The sequence below is a fragment of the Nelusetta ayraudi genome, unplaced genomic scaffold (genome assembly GCF_046127955.1).
Source record: "Nelusetta ayraudi isolate G7.1 ecotype Tasmania unplaced genomic scaffold, CSIRO-AGI_Nayr_v1 ptg000004l, whole genome shotgun sequence".
In the NCBI taxonomy this organism is placed as follows: Eukaryota; Metazoa; Chordata; class Actinopteri; order Tetraodontiformes; family Monacanthidae; genus Nelusetta; species Nelusetta ayraudi.
The window spans coordinates 15,791,089-15,805,762 of NW_027466054.1; the positions used below are offsets into that span (position 1 = coordinate 15,791,089).

General features: G+C 45.3%; 2 protein-coding genes across 4 annotated transcripts; both read right to left on the reverse strand.

Moving 5' to 3' along the window:
• Positions 1 to 3,721: 3,721 nt before the first annotated feature.
• Positions 3,722 to 9,051, reverse strand: LOC142896262 (uncharacterized). 2 transcript variants are annotated; one of them, XM_076037861.1, is made up of 3 exons: positions 7,942 to 9,051; positions 6,067 to 7,702; positions 3,722 to 5,587 (listed from the first exon to the last, which is right to left on the reverse strand). In XM_076037861.1, the coding sequence occupies exon 3, from the start codon at positions 5,518 to 5,520 to the stop codon at positions 4,339 to 4,341; it is 1,182 nt and encodes a 393-aa protein (XP_075893976.1). In that variant the 5' UTR covers positions 5,521 to 5,587; positions 6,067 to 7,702; positions 7,942 to 9,051; the 3' UTR covers positions 3,722 to 4,338. The 2 variants fall into 2 exon arrangements, with proteins under 2 accessions (XP_075893976.1, XP_075893968.1); XM_076037853.1 differs by having other exon boundaries at positions 6,067 to 9,051.
• A 925-nt stretch (positions 9,052 to 9,976) lies between these two features.
• LOC142896317 (Kruppel-like factor 1) lies at positions 9,977 to 14,615 on the reverse strand. Of its 2 annotated transcripts, none has more exons than XM_076037895.1 (5): positions 14,483 to 14,615; positions 12,832 to 13,684; positions 12,572 to 12,737; positions 11,377 to 11,503; positions 9,977 to 10,176 (listed from the first exon to the last, which is right to left on the reverse strand). In XM_076037895.1, the coding sequence occupies exons 1-5, from the start codon at positions 14,555 to 14,557 to the stop codon at positions 10,090 to 10,092; spliced, it is 1,308 nt and encodes a 435-aa protein (XP_075894010.1). In that variant the 5' UTR covers positions 14,558 to 14,615; the 3' UTR covers positions 9,977 to 10,089. The 2 variants fall into 2 exon arrangements, with proteins under 2 accessions (XP_075894010.1, XP_075894016.1); XM_076037901.1 differs by having other exon boundaries at positions 9,977 to 10,846.
• Positions 14,616 to 14,674: the final 59 nt, after the last annotated feature.

Sequence of the window (14,674 nt, forward strand, 5' to 3'; positions counted from 1 at the left end):
CTGCTCGACTCCTGCACCCGCACCCCTGTCTTGTTGCGGGAGTGGTTAAGTTTTAAACAAGAGGCATTGCGTCGTCGTCCCCCCAGACACCGTGTTACCCCGCAGCTCCAATAATAGACCGGCGGCCGTATAACATCGTGTTCAGACATAAATACACTTTATGTCTGTCGTCATGCAGTGTTTTTTGTGTGTGTGTGTTTTTTTTTTGTTTATTTAAATATATATATACAATTAAATATATACATATGTATTTCCGTTTCCATTCTGCACCTTCCCCCCTCTCTTTTCCATCGCATATACGTATGTATGTATGTATGTATGTATGTATGTATGTATGTATTGAATTGAAATGAAACTTTATTTCAGACTCAAGTCCATAAATAGCATATGGCAAGTACAAAATAAAAATATAAAAGTCATAGGTATATTATTAAGAATGTATGTATGTATATGTGTGTGACACAAACTCACAGACATATGCATATATACATATAGAACAAGTCAAGAACGAGAGAAGTAAGACCGAATTGAGCAAATACCTCCACTACAGTTTGCAGTGAGTGCCATTGGTCAAATAATAACTCTGTCCTTTGTGTGTGACACTGCTGCAGTGGGACCATTCAGTTGAATAGTTTCAATCTGTGCAATGAAATGACATTAATTATAATGGACTGCAGCGGCCCTGCTATTAAAGGGCCCAGCGTGTCACATTCAGATGTATCTATTTTTGCATGGAAGGGAGTGAGAAATACATAGGTGCTGTTTCAGCCACCACACAAGTCCAGAACATGTATGCACTCAGGGTTTTGTAAATCAATCCTTACATCATAGCTGCAGCAATGGATCAAGGTGACCCCAGATAGCGGGAATTAGCATCAGGATTGTCTACAATATGCTGTCTTACCAATAGATGATGCTAGATCTTGCATGCCAGTCCTTTAAATTGGCATTTGTGGATAAAATCTAAATTTTGGGGAGGAGAAATACTTCTCCTGCTACCAGTAATGTCAGTGAGAGTACTGATCGCATAGTATATACATCCATATAATTCTTAATAATAATAATCCTTAATAATAATTCAAATAATAAACACAAGCTGCAAGATCCTGCATGTATTAATACATATACATCATCATCAAAATCAGCCATATTATAATATCAACGATAGTAATAATGGCTGTAAATACGAGTAAGCTAAGTTAGTAGATGCCCCTAATATGCAAGCACAGTGTACCAGTGCAGTAAAAGTAGCGGTATTACACACACAATAGTGAAGATTAACATAATATTAATAATTATACCAATCAAGCAGCTGCGTTGATGTCCCTGCTGCAAGCACAATGCATTTATTATACAAACAATGATAAACCTGAGCACATTAATAACAATGTGACTTACATAAATCCTACATACCGCAAGTGTGATATACAGAATCACTGACCAAAATGTATATTATTCTCATAATATACAAAGAGGTTATAGTTGTTAAGTGACATTGAATATACAACCAACACAACCCAAACAGATGCAAACCAATGCAATGCCAGTCTGTGAATAGTGTTTTTGCCACATATCCCACGTCTACCTCTTTCAATGCTTGCCATTGGGAAAGAAATGACAAAAATAGCTCACAGACAACAGGCAGCTGCGTTACATCATCGCTGCAACTGATTCTAAAATACCTTTTCCAGCCATGCAAATTTGCTAAATATCTGCCTGAAATAAGGATTTGGCATGAATCTGAGTGTGAATGAGGAGGATGCAGGGGAAAGAGGAGCACACGACGTGAACAGGAATCAATTACATTTTCAGCAGAGCCAAACAGAGGCCAACTTATGTATAGGCTCTTTGTTCCCACTCATGTTTTTTCATGTAAGAGGAGCCGTCCTATCATGACTGGCTGCAGTTGCGTCGGGACAGACTTTGGACCTTAAAAATCTGCTCAGCCATTTTTTGTTGTTGTTTTGTTTGTTTTTCATTCCCCTGCCTGTCATTTTGTTTTGTCTTTTGCGGCAAATGGACGTGCATTATCTGCTTAGAGGCTTTTCTGTTATCCCACAAAGCCCGTGGTCCTCGTCGCCACCATATTTCATGGAGCAGTTACGTCAGCCCTGTTTGCATCAGACACACACACACACCAAACCACTTTCTCTTGCTCGGGTCCCTTCCCCCAGCTTTGCCTCAACCACACATGTGCGCACCATTCAATACACACACACACACACACACACACACACACACACACACACACACACACACACACACACACACGCCATCATCACTACCATTAGACCATGTCGGGGGAAACGGTGGCATTGAACTTGTCTGGCTCCTCCTTCTCCTCCTCCTCCTCCCTCCAACAGTCCTCTGTGAAAACCACCAACCCCCAACACACTCCTCCATCTCTCCGCATGCAGGCATTCCCTTGGCAACTGTGGTGTGGCGGTGCCTGCCTAGCAACCACAAGCCTTTCCGTCTGCTTCCTATATTGCTCTATACCGCACTGGGGTTGCCGACTGGGTCAGATGAAGGAAGACTGATTGCGGCCCACACATCTGATGTGTATCTATTCTTTCTGTTGCTGCTGCAGCTGCTTCTGCTGCTGATCCTGCTGTTGTTGTTGCTGCTGCTGCTGTGACATGCAAGGGGGCCGAATGACCGTCCTTCAGTGCCGCACTGCCTTAATAGCCATGCACACTGCATTGGAATTGATTTTGTGCGTCAACCAGCTGTCTGAGTGAATGTCTTGTTTCACATTTCTGGTGGTTATTTATACAAAGAAATGGAAAAAAGTGAAATCCTTCCTTGAATTTGCAATCAAAATCGTTCTGCAATTGTTGCGCGTCGTGCACACAGTGAGCACAATGGAGTCGACCTCTGTAGTAACGCGGTCGTGAATGAATGAATGAGCCGCGGTGATCCGCGCTGGTGAAGACACTTGGCGCCACCTTGTGTTGACGCAAAAAAGGGACCGAAGAAGCAAAGTTTAAACATGGAAAAACGTTGAACACAGACCGCTGGAATGTTTTTGTTCCTGTTGCTGTAGGCATTGTGGCGCGCAAGGAAGGAGTGTTGCTACCTATGTTTTTATTGTAAAATACTGATAACTGGGACAAGATCACTGATGCTGAAAATGATGTGCACTGTAGCAGGATTGGCCAGTGGAACAAGATGACACTTTGACAGGAGAGTGAAGAGCTTTGCCCGCATCCTCTTGTTGCAGGCTCTTCACTTCATTCAGAAGCATCTCCAAGCAGCTCGTGACGAAGGTCTCACTCCTCCCCAGGTGTTAAACCTGCACCCCTCGCTCCCGCCCGGGCCAATCGGTCTCCGCAGCAGCTGCCTGCATGCTAAAAATAGCTTTCATACTGCTGACGTGATAAATGACTCATGCGAGCCTTGCTTCACTTACGTGCACATCCCCTTCTCCGCTGCTGGCCTCTCCCCCAAGCCTCCCCCATTACTAACCTTCATTCACTGAGGACATCGGAACCCATGTGGGCATCTCTAATTTATTGTGAGGGATTCATTAAAGGATAAATGTGATTAGAATTACTCTCACACAGCTAAAAATGATTTTGGGAGACATTGAAACATGAAGCACATCTCCCTGCGGTGCCACACCTACCTCAGTCTTATTTTGTTTTCGATACGTGAAATGCATTTTAGGAACAAAACACAGAGAGACAGAGAGACTCCGGTTGGTCCAATGGTTCCGCACTTTTGTTTTTTGTTTTTTTTACTGAAAAATACAGAAATATTTCCATTGTGCAGTTTCAAATGTGTGGTGTTTATACGCATAGTTTATAGCCAAGGGTGAAACCAAGTGCAGAGGGTTTGTAATGAAGAACATACAAAACAAATCTGCAAAAGTTTGTGACATGAGGAGAGTCAGATACAGTTGATGTAACCACTTTTGAAACAATCCATAAAATATGTTCATCTGTTTTGATATGTTTACATTGAAAACACACAGGGCAACGAGCACGGAACAGTCGCTCTACGTGTGGGGAAGTGTGTGTGTTTCCTTGGTGTAATCGATAAACAAAGTTGCTATGACCTTTAAGTTCTGGTTTGTGACGCACTGGTTGACTCACGAAAAAAGACTGAAGCATTCACAGTCACTCAGCGTTGTCATTGTTTTTTTTCCTGTAAAGTTAAACGTGGCGTTCTTCTCTGACAGACAACACATTCAGCCTTCACTTTTGCACAAATAAGGTGTCTTGTATTCACAGGTGTTGTGCTCTCTGGCTGCATATCAACAGTGACGGGGTGCATTTGTAAATCTATCTTTTTGGTTTTGGACTTTGTGGTTTTGTTTTCCTCGTGCCCAGCATTTTAAGGTGCCTTGCACAGCAGCTGCTGGGAGAGGAGCCTTTTGAGCTGGGCCACTTCCTGAGACAAAGTGCCGATCTGAGACCTGAGATTAACGTCCTCTGCCAAGCAACTGCTGTCCCTCGGGCTCCGCACGGCCGGCGGGTTGGAACGCGCAGTGTGTGGACTCTGGCGCTGAAGTCCGAGTCCGCCGCCAGCCTCCTCGTGGGACCACGGAGGCTGAACGTCTGTCTGAGCGTCCCAGCCTGCCTGCTGTTGGCTCCTCACCTGGACGTTTGGCCCCGACGCTGCTAAGACTGATCCGTAAGAGGTGGGGGACGCGTCCCCGCCGTCGCTGCAACCGACGGGGCTCTTGAAGCGGAGCTTGTGTGGCAGGCTCTTCAAACCCTCGGACGCCTCTTGCCTGTTTGCGTAGTGGCCCTCGGGGGCGTCCAGGGGCAACATGTTGGCGTTGTACTCCTGCTGCTGCTGCTCTGGGGCCCGGTGTCGAGGGGACGGCCTGTTGCGTTTGCACAAGGGGCCGCTGGTGTTTGCACCACACATGGTGGGGAGACCGGGCTCTTCGGACAGACCTTGACTCGACGGGGGCCCCACTGCTCTGGCCCCGTAGACGGGGCTGTGGTGCGGAATGTGCGGGTCGACGTGGTAGTAGTGCGTCGCGCAGGGCGTCTGGCGGCAACACAGGTGTGAGGACTGGGGAACGACGGACAGCTCGGACGTGTCCTTGACCAGGCTGAAGCGGAACTTGAAGGCCAGCAGCTCGGCCCGGAGCTGGGCGTTCTCCTCCAGAAGGCCCAGGACTCGCTGCTCCAGCACTTTGTCGTTGGCCCGGCGCTTCTCCCTCGACCTTTTGGCCGCCTCGTTGTTTTTCTTCCTCTTGTCCCAGTAGCTCTCGTCTTTCTTCTCCTCGTCGATGAACTCGCGCTTGCGCCGCGCGCCGTTGTTGCCACCGTCCTCGTCGCAGCTGCTGCTGGCTTTGCTCTCGCCACTGGCAGCTGGGTTCTCTCTGTTCTTGAGGGCCAAGGTGCGACCCAGCAGAGTCTGCGCCAGCTGGTGAGTTGAGGTCAGGATGGAGACTGTGTCGTCGGTGAAGAAGCCCGTCTCCCCGGGGGGTCCAGATGCGAGTCCGTCCACGGCCAGAAGCGAAGGCGCCGAGCCCTCCTGGTTGATAGACTGTCCGGTCATGTTCAAACGACCCAGACTAGACGCCTCTGGGAGCTGTGGCTGCTGCAGTGTGCTGCAATGGCACCACCTTGTGGTGAAAAGAAATTACAAGCACGTGGCGAAATGACGATTAGTTTATATAATTGTAATATGTGAAGTCCACATTCGCCTCAGAACATTTATGATATGAAGTGAAATTGAAACAAAGGTTCGAATATATATATTTTTTTAATCAATTAATCAAAATAGTCAACATAGATTCCGTCATGCATTCAACAAGCGGTCTAACAAAAGTGTGCTATTACAAGGGCACAGTAGTAAAAAAATAAAATAAAATACATAAAATTAGTATATATAAAATTAAACATAATATAATGATGGACCCTGAAGTCCTAGATTGTCTGCCGAAAATCTGTTCCGTGTTAAGAATAAAGTTTTTTTTTTTTGTTTTTTTTTTAATACAGGAAGAGACAAAAAATACACACAACTTTAAATAAATGCTACCTTCGCTAACGACAAACGGGCGTAATTGTATTTTTAAAACTCGGGAACGCGCTGTCCTCTTACCTGTGAATGAGAAACTAACCGTGCTCAGCCAAAGAGGAGGAGACATGTGCAGCTGCGCGGCTCGTCTGGATGTTTCTGCCTCTCCAAACCTCCGCATCTCGCTGACGTTTATCCCCCCGCTACGGTGCAGCCGGGGTCGGATCCTCACCTCGGCTGACCCAGCCTCCTCCTGCAGCTCCCGCCTCCTCCTCCGGGCGGGCGGGCGGGCAGCCTGTTGAGTCAGTCGGCGGGGAACCAACGCAACGTAGAAGCCTCACTTCATATGGGTTTATATGACCATGCGAGGGAGTTTGACAACAACAACAACAACAACAACAACAATAGCTACAATTACAAGAGTATACACATGTGATATGTTCTGGGAAATCTAGGAAAGGGTTGACTTCTTTGCTTCATGACGAAACCCTAAACCCTTGGAAAGCTTGTTTAAAGTCTATTTCCTTTTCAAATGGTGCCTCACATGTGAGGATCATGCATTTGGGGGATGAGCAGCAGAGCTGAGAATGAGGGAATGAAAATGTTGCCAAATGTTCCCTTCCAATCCCAACCAAGCCTGTTGTGCTGTTGCTAATGAGTCTTGTTTCTCAGTGTTTTGTACCCCACAGGAACGTTATGTTCAGCGATGGGTCCAGAGGGGTGATGCAACTGCGTGTGGTTCTTCCACATGCCACTGAGCCTCTTGTTTGTTTAAACAAATCAATTGTTGGGTTGCCAAGATGCCTTGTTTCTTCAGGCTTCAATCACCTTATCCTCAATCAACTGTTCGGCTTCATCTGGGAAGACTTGCCAAATATTTTGCAGGTATTTAACCCACATACTTACGCCTTACGCAAATGCATGTTTCCTGGAAATGTTGCACTGTTTGAAAGGGGAATAAACTGTCTTTGCAACAGTGTGAGATTTATTCCCAAGAGGCACTGGTACAACAAAGAAATAATGTTTGTACTCAAATTCCTCCCTTGTTGTGCTGTTAATGGTCAAATTCCTCCTGTTTGCATCTGCTTTTGATATCCTCAGAATAATGTGCAACTTCTGCTCTAGACTTTTGAATCACTGACGACCGGTTTGCTAGAGCTCAAGGTAGACTTTCTTGTGTTCTTTAATGATCTAGTTCCAGATTTTAACCAAATACATTTACATGAATTCTACCCATATATTATTGGATGCATAGGTGCATTGATATACATGGTTCGTCTATAGACAGATATATAAATAGGTTTATTCACAGGGGGATGCATGGCTACAAAGGTGCATATATTGAAAAATGTCGACACACATGGACAGATGTTACTTGTTTCTTTACAATCAACTCATTCAAGAACGCCACCGTCATGTGGTAGATAAAGGAAAGCAGAGGTCGTCCAGGTTTCTGCACAGAGTGAGAGCCGGCAGACAGTTTGAATGCAAAAGAAAGCAATTATGTAATACCCACAAAAGGGACACAGACACACAAACACACACACAGAGCGTGTGAGCACTCATGAAAGTTCACATGAGGTAAAGTTACACAGGCAAAAAAAAAAAAAAAAGAGGAACATTGTCTCACAGGGGAAGTCGGCGATACTTCATCTCTGCACTTCACACAGGATCTCTGTTGCTTGCTCATGTTCTTTCACCATCTCTCTGGAACATTTTTCTTTCAAACAACAAAAAAGGAGAGTGATTCGACCTCCAGCTTTAAAAGTGTTGGTCAGTGGAATAACTTGGAGTATTATGTAAAGCTTGTTGTGAAACACTTTCTAAAGTCGACGGCCATTCTTTCATTTCTTCCCTGCTCCCCCCTCCCCCGCCACCTTCTCTCACTGTCTCTCGCCGACGGTTAGCCAGGGAGTGTGTTGTAACACAAGTTCATGTTGCTGGCAACGTTTTGTTCACCTGCGTTTGATTTTTCGAGGGCTCTTCCTGTGAGAGTGAATTTTCTTGCCGCCGCGGGGTTGGGTGGAGTGGCTTGTCGAGTTGAGGCATACGGAGCACGAAGGGGGGTGACGCGCAGCAATGTCCTCGACGCCGCATCACACGCTGTGCTCACCGATGCTAACACACTGTAGCATCAGTTATGTAACAGAATGTGAACGTCGCAACGTGCCGTGTGTGTGTGTGTGTGTGTGTGTGTATGCGCGCCTGCTCTAATCTATTTGAAAGCCTGTAAAGCTCAGCTGCGTAGCAATCAATTGCCAGCGGTATGGATGGATATGCTGTGAAAGAATGATAATCCCTGCTCTTAAACTTTGAGAGGGGGGGGAAACACAAACAGTCATCCTGGTAGTGGTGACTAGGAAGTGCATTCAAGTGGAGCAACACGTCGCATGCTTCGAAAGCACCCAGGTTGCGCAATTTGGCTGATGACCAAATGAGAGTAATGCAGAATGTAAACAGGAATTAAATGCACTTAATTCAACACAACCCCCAAATAACTGATCGAAGTGCCATTGTTGTTGTTTTTTATGTTACAGTACACATGCTTATTTAGTCTTCGCCATGTTCTGAATCTCCATAAGAATCACTACTGAGGATAAACATGCAGCTGTGCAGTGCAGCTATGGGTCAAGGTTCGGGTTAAACATATATGTGCACTGGTTGGCGGCTGTGATAAATAAAGGGTTAAAGGTAATAGGTGTAATTGTTTGCGGGTGACTGGATAACCTTTTGGTACGCTATTGAACCCTCCGTGTAGGGGCTTTTACGTTACAGTGCAGGGAGAATCAATAACAGCACATGAAGCCGCTGCAGTCTCCAGTGATGTAACGAACAGGATTATGAAAAGAAGTTGAGTGACAGCAGCACAGCGAGGAAACAGCTGATGGCCTCAGGCGATCGCAGGCTTGACTTTTTTTCACTCTTCATTATGTTATATATTTATATCTCACTCTGTTTTAATGCTGTCATGTAAGAAATCACCTAAATGCAAGAACAAGTACTATGCTGTGATGTATAAATACTGATGTGATACTTATATACTTTTACTCCTCCCTCCTTACAAGTAAAAAAAAAAAAAAATCCACCCCACCCATGAACCGGTGTACAGCAGGGTTTTTTGTTTTTTTTCTAAGTTAGGCAACAGGACATGTAAGATGTCCATGAGGTCAGAAACACGCAGAGACACAGACCAAGTTAACCGGCTGAGGTCAGTCATTGGCCTGACGGGACCTTTGGTGTGTGCTGCCGAGTTCAAATGAGGGGAGAGCGGCTCAGGCGCCTCCCTTTTTCTGCCGCGGCCCCCTCGTGCACTTGACGCATACCTGCACACACACACACACGAGAACACTTTACTCCACGTTTCATTCATTCATGTAGTTTAAAACCCGGCATTTCATAACACATTCTATTCTATTCCTCTGGGAATGAACAACAACTTTATTCTGTGAATAAATGACAAATTTCCTCATTCCTTTATCGGCGAGTGCGCTGCGGGCTGGGTCGTGGGGACAATGAGGACTTCTGTGATCGCCATTTAGCTCGGAGGCTGTTGGTTAATCGCTGTGGATTTGGGGGAAAAAATAGCCGTGGATTCATTCAGCGTTGCAGTGCTCTATGGTAACGCTCGTTAAAAGCGGTGCAGCTGACACAAACAAACCACCCCTTTTTCGCTGTTTGCCGATGTCTTTTAAAACAACTCTTTCTCACTCACTCACATGTTCACAATCAGCCCCATGTTGCTGGAGGAGCTCAAACATGTGTCGACTCGAGGCAACACAGCCTCGCTGTGACCCTATGCCACCCTTGAAGTTTTACTTCTGGTTGTTTCCTAAATAGATTTTTTTTTTTTCTTAAAGCTTGTTTTAGGCTGAAGTGAAATAGTATGGGACTTATTTGCTCAGTGTCTCAGTGATTGATGCTTCAGTGTTACAGCTGGTGTGGCCGTGGTTGAAAAATGAAAACATTTTGACAAACGTAGTCGCTCTTCAAGGTGTTTTGTTTTTTTTTCATTATTTTTTTCATTTCTGGCTGACCCCAACAGCTCTGCAGTCCTGAACATGTTTGCACTGCACTGGCACCGTTGCCAGCGCTGTCGCTCACCACTTGTCAGAGCCTGTCTGTACTCGCAGAACTAGGAAACGCTGCAGTTGACAGAATAAACGGGTCTGAAAGCAGGTTGGACATGTGAACCACCTGTAAAAGCAGCAAAGAGGAAGTTATGGCCTGTTTCAGTTCAGGTTGACAGTTTGTTTTAAAGTGGATACATTTTAATTGTTTTTATCCACTCCGGTTTTTGTTTTACCTACCTACGACCTACCGACCTACCTGCCTGCCTTTTAGGCTTTAGTTTTTCATGATTACTAACGTTCAGCTGTTTGCCTGCTGCTTAATGCTGCTCATTCTTTTTTTCAAGAAAAGTTAAATATTGCGTTGCAGAACAGTACCACTGAGAAGCACAAATTCACCGAATTGGCTTAAAAAGAAAAAGATGGTTTGAATTTGCGCAATAGTTTGATTATGTCTCTTGGCCAGCTGTGGGTTGAGAACTCCTGCAGCTGTCCTCGTGTTGCCTCTAAATCCTAAATCACTTGCTGATCTGCACAGCACCAAAATAAACTCATGCTGCAACCTATTAGTGGAGCGTTTCTCTGCTGATGTGTCATATCTGTTCATGCATGTGTACACTCATTGTGTGTGTGTGTGTGTGTGTGTGTGTGTGTGTGTGTGTGTGTGTGTGTGTGTGTGTGCGTGTGTCTGTGTCCTTACAGCCATGCCCTACACTTTACAGCTTATCTTTTTGAACAGGCCGTGTTAAAATGAGGTTAAAGGTCCTTGTTGTGCTGCCAGTTTGTCCCCCTCTTTCCTCGGAAGGATCACAAACCAACATGATCATAAACCTTTCAGCAATAAATCATTGTACCAAGGCCAAGGCTACTGCAGTAAAAAAAAAAAAAAATCAATTAAAATGTCTGTATTCCTATTTCTGACCATATAGCCATTTTCTCTCTTGTGTGTCCATGACAAGTGTTTTAAAGGTACCTGTTTTGCATGTGCTCTCTGTCACCATATTCACTGTATTTGGTTTCAACTTTGTCAAACTGGGCATTTTTCACGTCTATATGAGTTCTTACAGAGAGGAAATAACTTCAATAATTTAAATTATTAACTCAAATCTGATGTTATTTCATAATCCGACCTCAGCAATGTTTATATTATTATTATCATTATCATTATTATTATTTTTGTTTACGCCCATGCATAATTAGATTTTTCTATTTCCCTTCCAGACAGGCATGTGAGGCAGGATGGGCGGGAGCTGAAGGGAGCTTCATAATGTGATGACGATCTCCATCATCTGACATAATAGGGATGATTCAGTGATTGCCCGGTTACATAAGCAGCCTGTCGTCCTGGCTTCACCCTCCCACAGATTAGACACACTGCAGAAGCAACTGCGTCCAGGCTGCTGACGCCGGCCAGCGGCCGCACGGGGCCCGATGGGACAGCAGAAGACCGCCACCTAAAGACCAGAGGCTGACATGACACCCTGCTCGAGGTCATATTCGGTTGGGTTTTGCTCATTGATCCCAAGGTTACACGCATGAGGCAGTTTTACACCATGAAAGGTCTTTTATTCAGATTCGCACCATGAAAACAATATTTTAACCACTCTTGAAAAGAGAAGAAAACATGTTCAGTAGCATATAAAATGTTATGTAATAAATATGATGCTTATATTTAAAAGCAGAAAAACTAAGATGCAGATTATTTACAGTTTCAAATCCCTAAATTCATTCTTTAATTTATGAAAAAACTGCCTATGTGTCTCTTAAATTAAAATTATTAAACTTAAATTTGACCACACAAAAACATATAAGAAGCTCTATACAAAGCACCAACTGACTTATTTAATTACTCTATAACTTAAATTCTTATTACTTAATATCCCTGAGACTTGACATTGCAAATACAATTCATGATAAAGTTTTCAAGAAAAGTAGACCAAAGTATGAGCTTGTGTTTGCAGTAACCCAACAAGAGCGGCGTCAAAAAGCAACCACGAGACGCCGCTTATGAGACATGTATGTTGTGTGTCAGTGGGTCTTAGTGTTACTGTTTGCTGTCTGTGTGTACAGTGTTTTGTTACTTCGCTGGCCCCTTTTTCCTGAAGGAACTACAAGCTGGTCAACCTGTCGGCCACATCATCCAAATGTTTGCTGGAAGGATATCTGATACAAATTTCGTGGATATGTGAAACATTTAATCAGGCTTGTCAGATTAAAATGTAGGCGGTCATGTTCAGCCTGAGGATAATTTGGCACAGGGTCAAAACTAAACACTCTTTGAATTTGAGGATATCAATAATTTCTGTTTTTATTAATGAAATTATTTTTTGGTCCTGTCCTGTCTTCTTCTGGATTATCCTATGGCCAACGTGTGGAACTGTATAACGTTACATAAATGACTCAGTAGTAGTGTGTGTGTGTGTGTGTGTGTGTGTGTGTGTGTGTGTGTGTGTGTGTGTGTGTGTGTGTGTGTGTGTGTGTGTGTGTGTGTGTGTGTGTGTGTGTGGTGTCATCAGGCATGCCTCTTCATGTGCAGAGCCAGGTGGTCGGAGCGGGAGAAGGCCCTCTGGCACAGCACACACTCGTAAGGTTTCTGGCCCGTGTGCTTGCGGTAGTGACGCGTCAGCTCGTCGGAGCGGGCAAACTTCCAGCTGCAGTCCTCCCATGGACACTGGTATGGCTTCTCGCCTGGAGAGAGGGAACAATGAAACAAATTCAAATTCCAAACAGGGTGTAAAACGGTGGTGGTGTTGGTGGGGGTGGAGGGTGTTGCGGGCCGCACCTGTGTGCGTGCGCAGGTGAGCCTTGAGGTGCGAGCTCTTGGTGTAGGTCTTGCTGCATCCCGGGTATTCACAGCTGTGGATGGCCGGCCTTTTCTTCCCCGTGGGTCTCCGCCCACGCTTCCCCGCCAGCCCAGCAGGGGGCAGGTGCGGTCCGACCAGCAGGGGCTGCTGGTGGTGAGGCGGGTGGGCACTGTGCTGAGCGTGAGGGTACTCGCTGAAAGCGGCGGCGGCGTTGTTGTGGTTGAAGTGCGGCACGTAGCCGCTGTAGTGTTGGGGCAGCTCGGCCGAGGCGGCCTGAGGCTGCAGGAACCTGCCGTTGGGGAAGGTCAACACCAGGGGGTGCTGCAGGGGGTAGTAAGGGGTAAAGTCACAGGTCGATGAGGCCCTACTGAGATTCCCTCTGCTGTGTCTGGACTGGCCGCTACCTCCCCCCTGGTGGAAGCCAAAGTGATCGGCGTTGGGAGGAGCGGGAAACGAGCTGAGACCTGATTGGTCCTCGATGTAACCATGGTGGTAGAGCTGCGGCTGGATGGTGGCAGAGGACATGAGATCTGCCATCATGCTCCCACTGTTCATCTGCAGCTGCTCCTGCAGTGCTGCCTGCTCCTCTTGATACGCTCTGCTGAGGTCCTCCGCCTGGTGGTCCGTGTTCTCCAGGGCGGCGTTGAGCTCGGGCGACGGGCTGCCCCACGTCGAGAGCAGGAACTCAATGTCCCAGGATGACTGGCTGTCGTCGTTGAGATGCTCTTCCGATAAAACCTGCTGGGAGACCTGCAGCGGCTCTGAGCTGCCCGGCGACAGTCTGTTGCCCAGGGAGTCCACGGGAGGGGAGTCGACCTCGGGCTTCCACACCTGGATGGTGTTGGAGATCATCACAGTTCATGCAATTTGCCTTCACACTGATACTGTCAGTACTTAAAAACAGTGATGCAAAGTAGGGATGTTAACAATTAATCGATTATCGATTAATTGCAGATTAAGAATTGAATTGATTCAATTAAATTAGTTTTTCATAACATACCTAAAACAAGTTACTTTTAAACAACTTAAAATAAAATAAAATAAAATTTGACCCATTAGAAGTCCACTTAAAGTCAGAGGATAAATGTTGAGGATGTTTTTACTGTTATCTACTGTAGAAAAATGGTCACATTGGACCCTCAACATTATTTAAGGGTGAGTAAGTTCATAAGTTCAAGTTCAATCAACTAACGATTAATGAAATAATCAATAATTTCCATCCCTAATGCAAAGTAATTTGAAGGCCATTAGTTAGTGAGAATGGGGAGTGAAAAACAGTCCCAAATGTGAAAAGATGTGTCAGCTCTGTGATGACAGTACAACTGACTAGATGGAGAAACCATCTGTACATTTTGATATTTGATATTATTTTTTGATTAATTTGAATCATATATGGAGTTTCAGCATTATTCCAATCATCATTTTCACATCCCAGAAAAACAAAACCTTCACTTTAGTTAGTGTGACTCAAGTGTTGAACTTCATAATGCTAAAATTTAATTTATAATTAAAATGCAGTGGAGGTGTCTTGTGTTATTATTTTTTGTTTTGATTGAGCTTATTAAATATTCTAGTAACACATGATTAGACACTATTTAACGATGCGAGTGGTGCGGATCCGTCACTTACTCTCATGGTGTCGGCAGGGTGAGCGAGGTCGGAGAAGGAGCTGAAGGACGGCAACGCCGCCTGCGTGACGGCCATCGAGCTCTCTGGCGTGACGACGACAGATGAAGGCAGCAGCACAGACGATGGTTCCCTTTGACCCACCGCTCTTGTTTTTTTGTTTGTTTGCTTGTTTGTTTTTTCTCTTTTACATCA